The sequence below is a fragment of the Bombina bombina genome, chromosome 5, assembly GCF_027579735.1.
Source record: "Bombina bombina isolate aBomBom1 chromosome 5, aBomBom1.pri, whole genome shotgun sequence".
NCBI lineage: Eukaryota > Metazoa > Chordata > Amphibia > Anura > Bombinatoridae > Bombina > Bombina bombina.
Genome location: NC_069503.1, coordinates 628,966,684 through 628,984,751, shown reverse-complemented (window position 1 = coordinate 628,984,751; position 18,068 = coordinate 628,966,684). Strand labels below are relative to the sequence as shown.

The following is an 18,068-nucleotide window of genomic DNA, read 5'->3' as shown; positions in this document are numbered from 1 at the left end:
GACGCAATAAAATGAAGCATTTTCAGCCCCCGCGAGCCTAACAGCCCACAGGGAAAAAAGTCAAATTTTTGAGGTAAGAAAAATATGATAATTCAATGCATTTATCCCAAATATGAAACTGACTGTCTGGAAATAAGGAAAGTTGAACATTCTGAGTCAAGGCAAATAAATGTTTGAATACATATATTTAGAACTTTATAAATAAAGTGCCCAACCATAGCTTAGAGTGTCACAGAAAATAAGACTTACTTACCCCAGGACACTCATCTACATGTTTGTAGAAAGCCAAACCAGTACTGAAACGAGAATCAGTAGAGGAAATGGTAAATATAAGAGTATATCGTCGATCTGAAAAGGGAGGTAAGAGATGAATCTCTACGACCGATAACAGAGAACCTTATGAAATAGACCCCGTAGAAGGAGATCACTGCATTCAATAGGCAATACTCTCTTCACATCCCTCTGACATTCACTGCACGCTGAGAGGAAAACCGGGCTCCAACTTGCTGCGGAGCGCATATCAACGTAGAATCTAGCACAAACTTACTTCACCACCTCCCTTGGAGGCAAAGTTTGTAAAACTGATTTGTGGGTGTGGTGAGGGGTGTATTTATAGGCATTTTAAGGTTTGGGAAACTTTGCCCCTCCTGGTAGGAATGTATATCCCATACGTCACTAGCTCATGGACTCTTGTTAATTACATGAAAGAAAAATTATAAATAATCTTCCCAAACATAAATTCCATACTGAAACTGATAGTCTGCAGAAAAGAGAAATAGACCTGACAAATATAAGCAAATACATATATTTAAAACTTTTCAACAAAGCGCCAAACAGCTGAGAGTGTCTTAAAAAATTATACATACACCCAACCACATATAGCAGACAGCCAAACCAGTACTGAAAAATATCAGCAGAGGTAATGGTATAGGAGTATAACATCGATCTGAAAAGGGAGGCAAGGAATTAATTCCTGCGACCGATTACAGAGAGCCTTTGAAAAGATTTCCTATGGGTGCAACCACTAAATCAACAGGCAATACACTGTACTCAGAGGAATTTGGGCTTCAAAATGCTTAGAAGCGCCTTTCACAGAAGAAAATCAAGCACATCTTGCTTCACCACCTCCACAAGGCAAAATTTGTAAAAAATAAGTATGTGTGTTGTTGGAGGTGTATTTATAGGCATTTTGAGGTTTGGGAAACTTTGCCCCCTCCTGGTAGGAATGTCACTAGCTCATGGAATCTTGCCACTTACATGAAAGATATATACCCAGAAGAGTTTCTGAAAATGGCTACATTGGTTACAGTATGAATGTGCTATGATGCTAGACCCTATATCATGCTTTAATCTCTTACCGGTCACTCTGATGTCTGTAATGCGCAATAGGTGGAGGAGGCCTTGCTTGGATCTCTCTTTCAAGCACAGTAATGAGGGAAACGTTGGGGCACATGGACTTACCCCTGGAAAACACAACACATGTTAATAGTAGAGAAATTATTTATAAGCAAAGCAAACTTTTTCACAAGTAAACCCAGAAGCTCATGTAGGATTTTATCTCTTCTGGTAATAATCACTCAACTCCATATGAGCCATACATATGTTTTTTTTATAGTTACATTCAAAAATCAAAAAAGTATTAAAAATGAGCGTAACAGATGTTATATAATTGACTGATGTAGCTTCCAATAAATGTTATCTCTGACATTCAAAATAATTTTAAAGAATAAGAATTACATTATTCATTTAAAAATTCACCATCCAGCAGAAAACCTAAACTGGCTCAACATGTGGTCATAAAACATAGAAAATGTAAATCAGAGGTATGAACAGAATTGAGGTTGATGCATCAATAAAGCTGTCTCATCAGTACAGTATCATTTTTAAATTTAGAGTTTTAAAGTGAGTAAGTAAACATACTTTACAGCTGTGATTACAACATTGCGTTTGGGCTCGTTGTCATAGCTCACGCTTTCTACACAGTAAACTTCAGCAAGATCATGGATAAGTTTCCGGTGGTCTCTGTTCATCGGTGGAAAACAGTGACTTTTTTTGGTTTGCTTTCCCTAATTTGAAACAAAGAAGATTTATAGATTACAAAATATGGTGTTTCCCCCCCAAAAAAAAAATATTATATTAAGTACAAAATCTTATATATTCTAAATGATGCTGTATATAAAATATTTTCATTTCCACTTAAAGGAACATGCAACCTCTTTTTTCATGATTCAGATGAAGCACAGAGTTTAAAAAAGTTTCCAATTTATGTGTATAATCAAATTTACTTTGTTCCCTTGGTATCCTTTGTTGAAATTCAAGTAGGTGGCACTCTAGCATGCACACATCTGGAGCAGTATATGGAAGTAGTATTGCAAAAAACAATTTATGCTTACCTGATAAATTTATTTCTCTTGTAGTGTATCCAGTCCACGGATCATCCATTACTTGTGGGATATATTCCCTTCCCAACAGGAAGTTGCAAGAGGATCACCCACAGCAGAGCTGCTACATAGCTCCTCCCCTACATTTCATATCCAGTCATTCGACCGAAACAAAACAAGAAAGGAGAAACCATAGGGTGCAGTGGTGACTGGAGTTTTTAATTAAAATTTAGATCTGCCTTAAAAAGACAGGGCGGGCCGTGGACTGGATACACTACAAGAGAAATAAATTTATCAGGTAAGCATAAATTATGTTTTCTCTTGTTAAGTGTATCCAGTCCACGGATCATCCATTACTTGTGGGATACCAATACCAAAGCTAAAGTACACGGATGATGGGAGGGACAAGGCAGGAATTTAAACGGAAGGAACCACTGCCTGTAGAACCTTTCTCCCAAAAACAGCCTCCGAAGAAGCAAAAGTGTCAAATCTGTAAAATTTTGAAAAGGTGTGAAGCGAAGACCAAGTCGCAGCCTTGCAAATCTGTTCAACAGAGGCCTCATTCTTAAAGGCCCAGGTGGAAGCCACAGTTCTAGTAGAATGAGCTGTAATCCTTACAGGAGGCTGCTGTCCAGCAGTCTCATAGGCAAAACGTATTATGCTACGAAGCCAAAAGGAGAGAGAGGTTGCCGAAGCTTTTTGACCTCTCCTCTGTCCAGAGTAAACGACAAACAGGGAAGAAGTTTGACGAAAATCTATAGTTGCCTGTAAATAGAACTTCAGGGCACGGACTACGTCCAGATTATGCAAAAGACGTTCCTTCTTGGAAGAAGGATTAGGGCATAATGATGGAACAACAATCTCTTGATTGATATTCCTGTTAGAAACTACCTTAGGTAAAAACCCAGGTTTAGTACGCAGCACTACCTTGTCTGAATGGAAAATCAGATAAGGAGAATCACAATGTAAGGCAGATAACTCAGAGACTCTTCGAGCCGAGGAAATAGCCATCAAAAACAGAACTTTCCAAGATAAAAGCTTAATATCAATGGAATGAAGGGGTTCAAACGGAACTCCTTGAAGAACTTTAAGAACCAAGTTTAAGCTCCATGGAGGAGCAACAGTTTTGAACACAGGCTTAATCCTAGCCAAAGCCTGACAAAATGCCTGGACGTCTGGAACTTCTGCCAGACGCTTGTGCAAAAGAATAGACAGAGCAGAAATCTGTCCCTTTAACGAACTAGCAGATAAGCCCTTTTCCAAACCCTCTTGTAGAAAGGACAATATCCTAGGAATCCTAACCTTACTCCATGAGTAACTCTTGGATTCGCACCAATATAAGTATTTCTGCCATATCTTATGGTAGATTTTTCTGGTAACAGGCTTCCGTGCCTGTATTAAGGTATCAATAACTGACTCTGAGAAACCACGCTTTGATAGGATCAAGCGTTCAATCTCCATGCAGTCAGCCTCAGAGAAATTAGATTTGGATGGTTGAAAGGACCTTGTATTAGAAGGTCTTGCCTCAGGGGCAGAGACCATGGTGGACAGGACGACATGTCCATTAGGTCTGCATACCAGGTCCTGCGTGGCCACGCAGGCGCTATCAGAATCACTGATGCTCTCTCCTGTTTGATCTTGGCAATCAGTCGAGACAGCAGCGGAAACGGTGGAAACACATAAGCCATGTTGAAAACCCAAGAGGCTGCTAGGGCATCTATCAGCGCCGCTCCCGGGTCCCTGGACCTGGATCCGTAATGAGGAAGCTTGGCGTTCTGGCGAGACGCCATGAGATCCAGTTCTGGTTTGCCCCAACGATGAATCAGTTGAGCGAACACCTCCGGATGAAGTTCCCACTCCCCGGGATGAAAAGTCTGGCGACTTAGAAAGTCCGCCTTCCAGTTCTCCACGCCTGGGATGTGGATCACTGACAGGTGGCAAGAGTGAGACTCTGCCCAGCGAATTATCTTTGAGACTTCTAACATCGCTAGGAAACTCCTGGTCTCCCCTTGATGGTTGATGTAAGCCACAGTCGTGATGTTGTCCGACTGAAATCTGATGAACCTCAGTGTTGCTAACTGAGGCCAAGCTAGAAGAGCATTGAATATTGCTCTTAACTCCAGAATATTTATTGGGAGGAGTTTCTCCTCCTGAGTCCATGATCCCTGAGCCTTCAGGGAGTTCCAGACTGCGCCCCAACCTAGAAGGCTGGTATCTGTTGTTACAATCGTCCAATCTGGCCTGCGAAAGGTCATGCCCTTGGACAGATGGACCCGAGAAAGCCACCAGAGAAGAGAATCTCTGGTCTCTTGATCCAGATTTAGTAGAGGGGACAAATCTGAGTAATCCCCATTCCACTGACTTAGCATGCATAATTGCAGCGGTCTGAGATGCAGGCGCGCAAATGGCACTATGTCCATCGCCGCTACCATTAAGCCGATTACTTCCATGCACTGAGCCACTGACGGGCGTGGAATGGAATGAAGCACACGGCAAGCATTTAGAAGTTTTGATAACCTGGACTCCGTCAGGTAAATTTTCATCTCTACAGAATCTATGAGTCCCTAGGAAGGAGACTCTTGTGAGTGATGATAGAGAACTCTTTTCCACGTTCACTTTCCACCCATGCGCCCTCAGAAATGCCAGAACTATCTCTGTATGAGACTTGGCCATTTGAAAACTTGACGCCTGTATCAGGATGTCGTCTAGATACGGAGCCACCGCTATGCCTCGCGGTCTTAGAACCGCCAGAAGTGAGCCCAGAACCTTTGTAAAGATTCTCGGGGCCGTAGCCAACCCGAAGGGAAGAGCTACAAACTGGTAATGCCTGTCTAGAAAGGCAAATCTCAGGTACCGATAATGATCTTTGTGAATCGGTATGTGAAGGTAGGCATCCTTTAAGCCCACTGTGGTCATGTACTGACCCTCTTGGATCATGGGTAGGATGGTTCGAATAGTTTCCATTTTCAATGATGGAACTCTTAGGAATTTGTTTAAGATCTTTAGGTCCAAGATTGGTCTGAAGGTTCCCTCCTTCTTGGGAACCACAAACAGATTTGAGTAAAATCCCTGTCCTTGTTCCGTCCGCGGAACCGGGTGGATTACCCCCATTACTAGGAGGTCTTGTACGCAGCGTAGGAATGCCTCTTTCTTTATCTGGTTTTCTGATAACCTTGATAGATGGAATCTCCCTCGAGGAGGAGAAGCTTTGAAGTCCAGAAGATAACCCTGAGATATGATCTCCAACGCCCAGGGATCCTGGACAACTCTTGCCCACGCCTGGGCGAAGAGAGAAAGTCTGCCCCCCACTAGATCCGTTTCCGGATAGGGGGCCGTTCCTTCATGCTGTCTTGGGGGCAGTAGTAGGTTTTCTGGCCTGCTTGCCCTTGTTCCAGGACTGATTAGTTTTCCAGGCCTGTCTGTAACGAGCAACAGTTCCTTCCTGTTTTGGTGCGGAGGAAGTTGATGCTGCTCCTGCCTTGAAATTTCGAAAGGCACGAAAATTAGACTGTTTGGCCTTTGATTTGGCCCTGTCTTGAGGAAGGGTATGACCCTTACCTCCAGTAATGTCAGCAATAATTTCTTTCAAGCCGGGCCCGAATAAGGTCTGCCCCTTGAAAGGAATATTAAGTAATTTAGATTTAGAAGTCACGTCAGCTGACCAGGATTTAAGCCATAGCGCTCTCTGCGCCTGGATGGCGAATCCGGAGTTCTTAGCCGTTAGTTTAGTCAAATGTACAATGGCATCAGAAACAAATGCATTAGCTAGCTTAAGTGATTTAAGCTTGTCCATAATTTCATCCAATGGAGCTGTGTGAATGGCCTCTTCCAGAGACTCAAACCAGAATGCCGCAGCAGCAGTGACAGGCGCAATGCATGCAAGGGGCTGCAAGATAAAACCTTGTTGAACAAACATTTTCTTAAGGTAACCTTCTAATTTTTTATCCATTGGATCCGAAAAAGCACAACTATCCTCCACCGGGATAGTGGTACGCTTAGCCAAAGTAGAAACTGCTCCCTCCACCTTAGGGACCGCTGCCATAAGTCCCGTTTAGTGGCGTCTATTGGAAACATTTTCCTAAATATAGGAGGTGGGGAAAAGGGCACACCGGGTCTATCCCACTCCTTGCTAATAATTTCTGTAAGCCTTTTAGGTATAGGAAAAACGTCAGTACACACCGGTACCGCATAGTATCTATCCAGCCTACACAATTTCTCTGGAATTGCAACTGTGTTACAGTCATTCAGAGCAGCTAAAACCTCCCCAAGTAATACACGGAGGTTCTCAAGCTTAAATTTAAAATTAGAGATCTCTGAATTAGGTTTCCCCGGATCAGATCCGTCACCCACAGAATGAAGCTCTCCGTCCTCATGTTCTGCAAACTGTGACGCAGTATCAGACATGGCTCTTACAGCACCAGCGCGCTCTGCATCTCTCCTAATCCCAGAGCTATCGCGCTTGCCTCTCAATTCTGGCAATCTAGATAATACTTCTGACAGGGTATTATTCATGATTGTAGCCATGTCCTGTAAAGTAATTGCTATGGGCGTCTCTGATGTATTTGGCGCCAAATTAGCACGCGCCCCCTGAGCGGGAGGCGAAGGTACTAACACGTGAGGAGAGTTAGTCGGCATAACTTCCCCCTCGTCGTCTGGTGATAATTCTTTTATAGATAAAGACTGACCTTTATTATTTAAAGTGAAATCAATACATTTAGTACACATATTTCTATGGTGCTCCACACTGGCCTTCAAACATAATGAACAAACAGATTCATCTGTGTCAGACATGTTTAAACAGACTAGCAATGAGACTAGCAAGCTTGGAAAACACTTCAAAATCAGTTTACAAGCAAAATAAAAAACGCTACTGCGCCTTTAAGAAGCACAAAACCTGTCTCAAGTTGAAATAACAATGAACCAAATCAGTTATACCAACCAAAATTTCACAGTAAATGTATTAAATTAGCAGAGCATTGCACCCACTTGCAAATGGATGATTAACCCCTTAATACCCAAACCGGATAATCAATAGAGAAAAAAACGTTTTTAACACAGTCAAACACACTGTCACAGGTCTGCTGTGACTGATTACCTCCCTCAAAATGACTTTTGAAGTCCCTTGAGCTCTCTAGAGACGTCCTGGATCATGCAAGAAGAAGCAGGAAGACTGAGTCTGAATTTTTACTGCGCAAAAAAAAGCGCTAAAATAGGCCCCTCCCACTTATTATTACCACAGTGGGAAGCCTCAGTTAACTGTTTCTATGCAGAAATTAAGTTAGCCATGTGGAAAAATTATGCCCCAATAAGTTTTATCACCAATGTACCTCAAAAAAACGATTAAACATGCCAGCAAATGTTTTAAAACATCTTTTTAAAGAGTATGTATCTCTAATGATAAGCCTGATACCAGATGCTTCTACTGCATTTAAGGCTTTACTACATTACGTCAGTATTAGCAGCATTTTCTTAGTCAAATTCCATTACTTAGAAAATTGTTTTACTGCACATACATTAATAAGCCTGATACCAGTCGCTTTCGCTGCATTTAAGGCTTTACTTACATTACTTCGGTATCAGCAGCATTTTCTTAGTCAATTCCATTCCTTAGAAAAATATTTTACTGCACATACCTTAGTTGCGGGAGACCCCGCACGCCATTCCCTTTCTGAAGTTACCCCACTCCTCAGAATGTGTGAGAACAGCCAGTGGATCTTAGTTACTTCTGCTAAGATCATAGAAAACGCAGGCAGATTCTTCTTCCAAATACTGCCTGAGAAAAAAACAGCACACTCCGGTGCCATTTAAAAATAACAAACTTTTGATTGAAGAAATAATTAAGTATAAAACACCACAGTCCTCTCACGACCTCCATCTATGTTGAGGGTTGCAAGAGAATGACTGCATATGACATGTAGGGGAGGAGCTATGTAGCAGCTCTGCTGTGGGTGATCCTCTTGCAACTTCCTGTTGGGAAGGGAATATATCCCACAAGTAATGGATGATCTGTGGACTGGATACACTTAACAAGAGAAATACGTGTAACAATGTTATACATCACCAAGAGCACTAGATGGCAGTAGAATTTGATGCTGTTCAAAATACGTGCAGGTAGGGGAGCAACAAGTTGTAGTAAATGGATGATACTAATCTTGGACAAAAGTAATAAGTGGGGTCCCCCGAGGATCAGTACTGGACCCTGTTCTTTTAAATATTTTTATAAAATGGCGTGGAGGAAGGATTAAATAGCAACAACTCTATTTTTGAGGATGATACAAAGTTGTGTAAGGCGATTAGATCAGTGCAGGATGTAATTGTTCTGCAAGGGGGTTTACAAAAATGGGTTTGTACATGGCACATGAGACTTACAGCGAGGGATACTAAACCCAAATGTTTTCTTTCATGATTCAGATAGAGCATGCAATTTTAAGCAACTTTCTAATTTACTCCTATTATCAATTTTTCTTCGTTCTCTTGCTATCTTTATTTAAAAATCAGAAATGTAAAGCTAAGGAGCCGGCCCATTTTAGGTTCAGCACCCTGGATAACGCTTGCTTATTGGCGGCTACATTTAGCCACCAATAAGCAAGCATAACCCAGGAACTGAACCAAAAATGGCACGGCTCATAAGCTTTAAATTCCTGCTTTTTAAATAAAGATAACAAAAGAATGAAGAATAATTGATAATAGGAGTAAATTAGAAAGTTAATTAAAATTGCATGTTCTATCTGAATGATGATAGAAAAAAAAAATTGGGGTTCGTATCCCTTTAAATACTGGTACATTTACAGGGACACTAAACCCAAAATGTTTCTTTCATGATTCAGATAGAGCATGCAGTAATAAGAAACGTTTTCATTTTCTCCTATTATCAATTTTTCTTCGTTCTTTTGCTATCTTTATTTAAAAACCAGGAATGTGACGCATAGGAGCCGGACCATTTTTGGTTGAGAACCAGGGTTATGCTTGCTTATTGGTGGTTAAATGTAACCCTCCAATAAGCAAGCTCTATCCATGGTGCTGAACCTAAAATGGGCTGGCTGCTAAGATTTACATTCCTGCTTTTAAAATAAAGATATCAAGAGAACGAAGAAAAATTGATAATAGGAGTAAATTAGAAAGTTGATTAAAATGCCATGCTCTATTTGAATCATAAAAGAAAAAAAAACAGAATTTATGTTTACCTGATAAATTACTTTCTCCAACGGTGTGTCCGGTCCACGGCGTCATCCTTACTTGTGGGATATTCTCTTCCCCAACAGGAAATGGCAAAGAGCCCAGCAAAGCTGGTCACATGATCCCTCCTAGGCTCCGCCTACCCCAGTCATTCGACCGACGTTAAGGAGGAATATTTGCATAGGAGAAACCATATGATACCGTGGTGACTGTAGTTAAAGAAAATAAAATATCAGACCTGATTAAAAAACCAGGGCGGGCCGTGGACCGGACACACCGTTGGAGAAAGTAATTTATCAGGTAAACATAAATTCTGTTTTCTCCAACATAGGTGTGTCCGGTCCACGGCGTCATCCTTACTTGTGGGAACCAATACCAAAGCTTTAGGACACGGATGAAGGGAGGGAGCAAATCAGGTCACCTAAATGGAAGGCACCACGGCTTGCAAAACCTTTCTCCCAAAAATAGCCTCAGAAGAAGCAAAAGTATCAAACTTGTAAAATTTGGTAAAAGTGTGCAGTGAAGACCAAGTCGCTGCCCTACATATCTGATCAACAGAAGCCTCGTTCTTGAAGGCCCATGTGGAAGCCACAGCCCTAGTGGAATGAGCTGTGATTCTTTCGGGAGGCTGCCGTCCGGCAGTCTCGTAAGCCAATCTGATGATGCTTTTAATCCAAAAAGAGAGAGAGGTAGAAGTTGCTTTTTGACCTCTCCTTTTACCAGAATAAACAACAAACAAGGAAGATGTTTGTCTAAAATCCTTTGTAGCATCTAAATAGAATTTTAGAGCGCGAACAACATCCAAATTGTGCAACAAACGTTCCTTCTTCGAAACTGGTTTCGGACACAGAGAAGGTACGATAATCTCCTGGTTAATGTTTTTGTTAGAAACAACTTTTGGAAGAAAACCAGGTTTAGTACGTAAAACCACCTTATCTGCATGGAACACCAGATAAGGAGGAGAACACTGCAGAGCAGATAATTCTGAAACTCTTCGAGCAGAAGAAATTGCAACCAAAAACAAAACTTTCCAAGATAATAACTTAATATCAACGGAATGTAAGGGTTCAAACGGAACCCCCTGAAGAACTGAAAGAACTAAGTTGAGACTCCAAGGAGGAGTCAAAGGTTTGTAAACAGGCTTGATTCTGACCAGAGCCTGAACAAAGGCTTGAACATCTGGCACAGCTGCCAGCTTTTTGTGAAGTAACACCGACAAGGCAGAAATCTGTCCCTTCAGGGAACTTGCAGATAATCCTTTATCCAATCCTTCTTGAAGGAAGGATAGAATCTTAGGAATTTTAACCTTGTCCCAAGGGAATCCTTTAGATTCACACCAACAGATATATTTTTTCCAAATTTTGTGGTAAATCTTTCTAGTTACAGGCTTTCTGGCCTGAACAAGAGTATCGATAACAGAATCTGAGAACCCTCGCTTCGATAAGATCAAGCGTTCAATCTCCAAGCAGTCAGCTGGAGTGAGACCAGATTCGGATGTTCGAACGGACCCTGAACAAGAAGGTCTCGTCTCAAAGGTAGCTTCCATCTAAAACAGAGCAGTCGCGCTTACGCTGATAAGTGTTCATTTTGGCTAAAATGTTTTTGACAGAATTATCCATTACAGCCGTTAATTGTTGCATAGTAAGTAGTATTGGCGCGCTAGATGTACTAGGGGCCTCCTGAGTGGGCAAGACTCGTGTAGACGAAGGAGGGAATGATGCAGTACCATGCTTACTCCCCTCACTTGAGGAATCATCTTGGGCATCATTGTCATTGTCACATAAATCACATTTATTTAAATGAGAAGGAATTCTGGCTTCCCCACATTCAGAACACAGTCTATCTGGTAGTTCAGACATGTTAAACAGGCATAAACTTGATAACAAAGTGCAAAAAACGTTTTAAAATAAAACCGTTACTGTCACTTTAAATTTTAAACTGAACACACTTTATTACTGCAATTGCGAAAAAATATGAAGGAATTGTTCAAAATTCACCAAAATTTCACCACAGTGTCTTAAAGCCTTAAAAGTATTGCACACCAAATTTGGAAGCTTTAACCCTTAAAATAACGGAACCGGAGCCGTTTTTAACTTTAACCCCTTTACAGTCCCTGGTATCTGCTTTGCTGAGACCCAACCAAGCCCAAAGGGGAATACGATACCAAATGACGCCTTCAGAAAGTCTTTTCTAAGTATCAGAGCTCCTCACACATGCGACTGCATGTCATGCCTCTCAAAAACAAGTGCGCAACACCGGCGCGAAAATGAGGCTCTGCCTATGATTTGGGAAAGCCCCTAAAGAATAAGGTGTCTAAAACAGTGCCTGCCGATATAATCTTATCAAAATACCCAGATTAAATGATTCCTCAAGGCTAAATATGTGTTAATAATGAATCGATTTAGCCCAGAAAAAGTCTACAGTCTTAATAAGCCCTTGTGAAGCCCTTATTTACTATCTTAATAAACATGGCTTACCGGATCCCATAGGGAAAATGACAGCTTCCAGCATTACATCGTCTTGTTAGAATGTGTCATACCTCAAGCAGCAAGAGACTGCTCACTGTTCCCCCAACTGAAGTTAATTGCTCTCAACAGTCCTGTGTGGAACAGCCATGGATTTTAGTAACGGTTGCTAAAATCATTTTCCTCATACAAACAGAAATCTTCATCTCTTTTCTGTTTCTGAGTAAATAGTACATACCAGCACTATTTTAAAATAACAAACTCTTGATTGAATAATAAAAACTACAGTTAAACACTAAAAAACTCTAAGCCATCTCCGTGGAGATGTTGCCTGTACAACGGCAAAGAGAATGACTGGGTTAGGCGGAGCCTAGGAGGGATCATGTGACCAGCTTTGCTGGGCTCTTTGCCATTTCCTGTTGGGGAAGAGAATATCCCACAAGTAAGGATGACGCCGTGGACCGGACACACCTATGTTGGAGAAATTGGGTTCAGTGTCCCTACATTTTGGAAATAAAGATATGCAGGCTACCTATTATTTAAATGGAACTAGATTTGGCAAAAACAGAAGAGTAAAATAATGTAGGTGTACTTATAGATAACCAGCTAAAAATAATTGTGCAATGCAAGGCAGAAGCTTCTAAGGCAAATAAGATACTAGTGTTATTAAAAGAGGCATAGGTACAAGGGAAAAAACACTATTCTGTCACTATATCAATACCTGCTAAGGCCTCACTTTGTGCATGGAGAGCAATTTAGGGAACTAATTTTAAAAAAGCACATTGCAGAATTAGAAATTCAGAGAAGTAAAGAAAAAAAAAAAAAAAAACAACAACTAATAAGTGGTATGGAGATTTTATTCTATGAGGAGAGGTTAGCCAAATTGTGTCAGTTTAGTAAAAAACATAATTTATGCTTACCTGATAAATTTCTCTCTTTCCAGATATGGTGAGTACACGAAATCATCAATTACTAGTGGGAATATCACTCCTGGCCAGCAGGAGGAGGCAAAGAGCACTACAGCAAAGCTGCTATATATGTCACTTCCCTTACCAATAACCTCCAGTCATTCGGCCGAAGGAAAAATGGAAAAAGAAGATAACACAAAAGTGCAGAGGTGCCTGAGGTTTTAGAAAAAAATAACTGTCTTAAATAAAGGGTGGGCCGTGGACTCACCATATCCGGAAATAAATACATTTATCAGGTAAGCATAAATTATGTTTTCTTTCCTAAGATATGGTGAGTCCACGGAATCATTAATTACTAGTGGGAATCAATACCCAAGCTAGAGGACACAGATGATAAGGGAGAGACACGACCTAAACAGAAGGCACCACCGCTTGAAGAACCCTTCTCCCAAAAGAAGCCTCAGCTGAGGCAAAAGTATCAAATTTATAAAACTTTGAAAAAATATGCAAAGAGGACCAAGTTGCAGGAGGTTGCTGTCCAGTAGTCTTATAGGCCAAATGAATAATACTCCTTAGCCAAAGAGAAAGAGAATTAGTGGTAGCTTTCTGACCCTTGTGCTTCCCAGAAAAACAAACAAACAAAGCAGAAGACTGACAAAAGTCCTTAGTCACCTGAAGATAGAACGCTCCTTAGGAGAAGAAACAAAGAAGGAACCATAATCTCCTGATTAATATTCTTGTTTGTAACAACCTTAGGTAGGAAACCTAATTTAGTACATAAAACCACCTTATCAGAAAGAAAAATAAGATAAGAAGAATCAAGCTGCAAAGCCGAGAGTTCAGAAACTCTCCGAGCAGAAGAAATAGCAACAAGAAACAAAACCTTCCAAGATAACATCTTGATATCTAAGGAATTTGTAGTTTCAAACAGAGCCCGCTGTAAAAATCTAAGAACAAGGTTAAGACTCCAGGGAGGAGTAACAAGCTTAAACACAGGCCTAATCCTAACCAAAGCCTGACAAAAAGATTGCACGTCTGGCGCATCCGCAAAACGCTTATGCAACAAAATAGACAACGCAGAAATCTGACCTTTTAGAGTACTAGCTGACAAACCCTTCTCCAGACCCCCTTGGAGAAAAGACAAAATTCTAGGAATCCTGGCTCTACTCCAAGAGTAGCCTCTGGATTCACACCAATACAGATATTTACACCATATCTTATAGTAAATATTTCTTGTCACAGGCTTAAAAGCCTGAATCATGGTCTCAATGACCGACTCTGAAAACCCACGCTTAGAAAAATCAAGCGTTCAATCTCCAAGCAGTCAGCTTCAGAGAAACAAGATTTGGATGAAGAAAAGGACCCTGAAGTAGAAGGTCCTTCCTCAGAAGGAGTCTCCACGGAGGTGGAGACGACATTTCTACTAGATCTGTATACCAGATCCTGTGAGGCCACGCCGGCGCTATGAGAATCACCGACACCCTCTCCTGCTTGGAAATATGTAGGCTAGACTGAAATTCCAAGGAACCGCCACAGCATCTATCAAGAAAGCCTGTGGATCCCTTGACCTCGAGCCGTACCTCAGAAGCTTGGCATTCTGCTGAGAAGCCATGAGATCCAGTTCTGGCTGCCCCCAATTGAGGATTAAACTGGAAAATACTTCCGGATGGAGTTCCCAATCCCCCGGATGAAAGATCTGTTGCTCAAAAATCCGCCTCCCAATTGTTCACTCCTGGTAAGTACAGTGCTCAAAAAGACAAACCCCAATGAAGGCCCTCTACAACTCAGCAAACTGAGGTGCCCTACCTGCTCTCCATTTGGAGAGAACAAAAAAGAGCTTGCCAAATAACCTTGCCGGTCACCTAAACACAACCAGCACCATGTCATGTTCTGTCTAAGGATATTTTGTGAGAACACCAAGAGCGGAAGAGACAGTGAATACTGTGACCGGCTTGCTTAACAGAGCGCAAAGTGAAAGCGCGAACACAGAGGCGGCAAAAACACTAAGAAGAAGCTGAGATGAGAGTCTCTGCAAACTGAGCCCTCTTAAAGTCAAACTGTGACAATAGCTTTAACACTGCCATCAAGTGCAAACATAAACAAAAAATAAATAAAGACCCATTGCTCCAACAAAACCAAGCAAAAGGAACTTTTAACACACAACAGAATAAACTGAGCCACAAATAAAAAGTAAACCCTTTCCTATACATAAAGGAAGGTTAACCTTAAGTCTCACACATACATATCCTGTGCCTGCACACTGCCATAATAAAAACCCCACCAAGGGTTTAATGTGCCCAAAACAATAATGCGTATTTTGTTGTTAAATATAAGTGCAAGTCTCCAAACCTAGAAGACAAAAGCACTTAACTGCACATCTAGCTGTCCGGCAGGTAGACACCATACTAAGCGTGAAAGGACACATACTCCTTACAGAGACCTGAAGAAAAAGAAAGAACAGAGTAACTAACTCTGGCTTTCTATACCATGGGCAGCAAATATGTTAGAACACCAAGCACGGACTACCTCACAACTTTCTAACGGCTTTAAAGCCACCACTACTCTACTGCAGAGATTGACATGGACTACAGATATACCCAAAAATCTTGCTTGTAGCAAAAAGAAATCAATTTTTTTCTTCAGACACCAAACTACACCACCTCCATTTACAGAGGCAAAGAGAATGACTGGGGATTATGGGTAGGGGAGTGACATTTAAAGGGACATGACAACCACATTTTTTTCTTTTATGATTTAGAAAGAGAATGCAATTTTAAACATCTTTCTAATTTACTTAAATTATCTAATTTGTTTTATTCTCTTGATATTCCTTTGCTGAAAAGCATATCTAGATATGTTCAGTAGCTGCTGATTGGTTGCTGCATATAGAGGCCTCATGTGATTGGCTCACCATGTGCATTGCTTTTTCTTCAACTAAGGATATCTAAAAAATGAAGCAAAATAAATAATGGAAGTAAATTGTAAGGTTGTTTAAATTTCTATTCTCTATCTGAATCATGAAAGAAAGATTTTGGGTTTAGTGGCCTTTTAACAGCTTTGCTGTGGTGCTCTTTGCCGCCTCCCGCTGGCCAGGAGTGATATTCCCACTAGTAATTGAATGATGTTGTGGACTCTCCATATATCTTAGGAAAGAAAACATGTAATGTTAAAGGGTCATTGTACACTAGATTTTTCTTTGCATAAAGGTTTTGTAGATGATCCATTTATAAAGCCCCTCTGGGAGTGTTCTTGTAACAATGCATTGTGGTGATTTTCAGACTCCTAACCAAGCCCCAAAGTTTGAATATTGATTTCTACACAGTCCTGCGGCTCCTGTTTGTATAATCTGTCTTTTCCTATGCAGGGAAGAGGGGAGTGTCTGCTCTTTCTGCTTTCACAGCCTCTTTTACTTGGAGACGCAGCCTAACCGGGAGCTTCTAAATACGTTTTTAAAAGGTTATATATTGGATTTTTAGATCAGCATCTCTGCATATTCTTTTTTATAGTACTGTATATTACATGCAGTTATATGAAAATTGGTGTATACTGTCCCTTTAACTAATGTTAGCTTAATACTGGCTTAAATTTTAGCCGTGTTGTAACTTAAAATTGGCAGGTCGGTGCGCCTACTTAATAGGCCCCCCGGGGAGAACACTATAAATGAATGTTTTATTACACTTTTCTGGTTGTCATACATTAAGGGAAGGTCTAGACCTAAAAACAGATACAGATAAAAAAACAGAATTTATGCTTACCTGATAAATTACTTTCTCCAACGGTGTGTCCGGTCCACGGCGTCATCCATTACTTGTGGGATATTCTCCTCCCCTACAGGGAAAGGCAAGGAGAGCACACAGCAAGAGCTGTCCATATAGCTCCCCCTCTGGCTCCGCCCCCCAGTCATTCGACCGACGGTTAGGAGAAAAAGGAGAAACTATAGGGTGCCGTGGTGACTGTAGTGTATAAAGAAAAAGAAAAATTTTTCAAACCTGATTAAAAAACCAGGGCGGGCCGTGGACCGGACACACCGTTGGAGAAAGTAATTTATCAGGTAAGCATAAATTCTGTTTTCTCCAACATTGGTGTGTCCGGTCCACGGCATCATCCATTACTTGTGGGAACCAATACCAAAGCTTTAGGACACGGATGAAGGGAGGGAGCAAATCAGGTTACCTAAACAGAAGGCACCACGGCTTGCAAAACCTTTCTCCCAAAAACAGCCTCCGAAGAAGCAAAAATATAAAATTTGTAAAATTTGGCAAAAGTGTGCAGAGAAGACCAAGTCGCTGCCTTATATATCTGATTAACAGAAGCCTCGTTCTTGAAGGCCCATGTGGAAGCCACAGCCCTAGTGGAGTGAGCTGTGATTCGTTCAGGAGGCTGCCGTCCGGCAGTCTCATAAGCCAATCGTATAATGCTTTTCAGCCAGAAAGAAGGAGAGGTATCAGTAGCTTTTTGTCCTCTCCTCTTACCAGAGTAAACGACAAACAAGGATGAGGTTTGTCTAAAATTCTTTGTTGCTTCTAAATAGAACTTTAAAGCACGGACTACATCTAAATTGTGTAACAAACGTTCCTTCTTTGAAACTGGATTCGGGCACAGAGAAGGAACAACTATTTCCTGGTTAATATTCTTGTTGGAAACAATTTTTGGAAGAAAACCAGGCTTGGTACGCAAAATAACCTTATCTGAATAGAACACCAGATAGGGAGGATTACACTGCAAAGCAGATAATTCAGAAACTCTTCTAGCAGAAGAAATAGCAACCAAAAATGGAACTTTCCAAGATAGCAACTTGATATCTATGGAATGTAAGGGTTCAAACGGAACCTCCTGAAGAACTGAAAGAACAAAATTTAGACTCCAAGGAGGAGTCAAGGGTCTGTAAACAGGTTTGATTCTGACCAAAGCCTGTACAAAAGCTTGTACCTCTGGCACAGCTGCCAGTCGTTTGTATAACAAGACAGATAAAGCAGAAATCTGTCCTTTTAGAGAACTCGCTGACAATCCCTTATCCAAACCTTCTTGGAGAAAGGAGAGGATCTTAGGAATTTTAATCTTACTCCAGGAGAATCCCTTGGATTCACACCAACAGATATATCTTTTCCATATTTTATGGTAAATCTTTCTAGTCACAG

General features: G+C 41.1%; 1 protein-coding gene across 1 annotated transcript in view; it reads right to left on the bottom strand.

Moving 5' to 3' along the window:
* The window catches only part of NFX1 (nuclear transcription factor, X-box binding 1), a 588,547-nt gene that overhangs the window by 26,058 nt on the left and 544,421 nt on the right, over window positions 1-18,068 (bottom strand). Inside the window, exons 22-23 of the mRNA XM_053714588.1 lie at window positions 1,921-2,066; window positions 1,359-1,463 (exon numbers count right to left, since the gene is read on the bottom strand). Of these exons, the coding sequence (XP_053570563.1) occupies window positions 1,359-1,463; window positions 1,921-2,066 (251 nt within the window). The remainder of the gene's footprint in view (window positions 1-1,358; window positions 1,464-1,920; window positions 2,067-18,068) is intronic.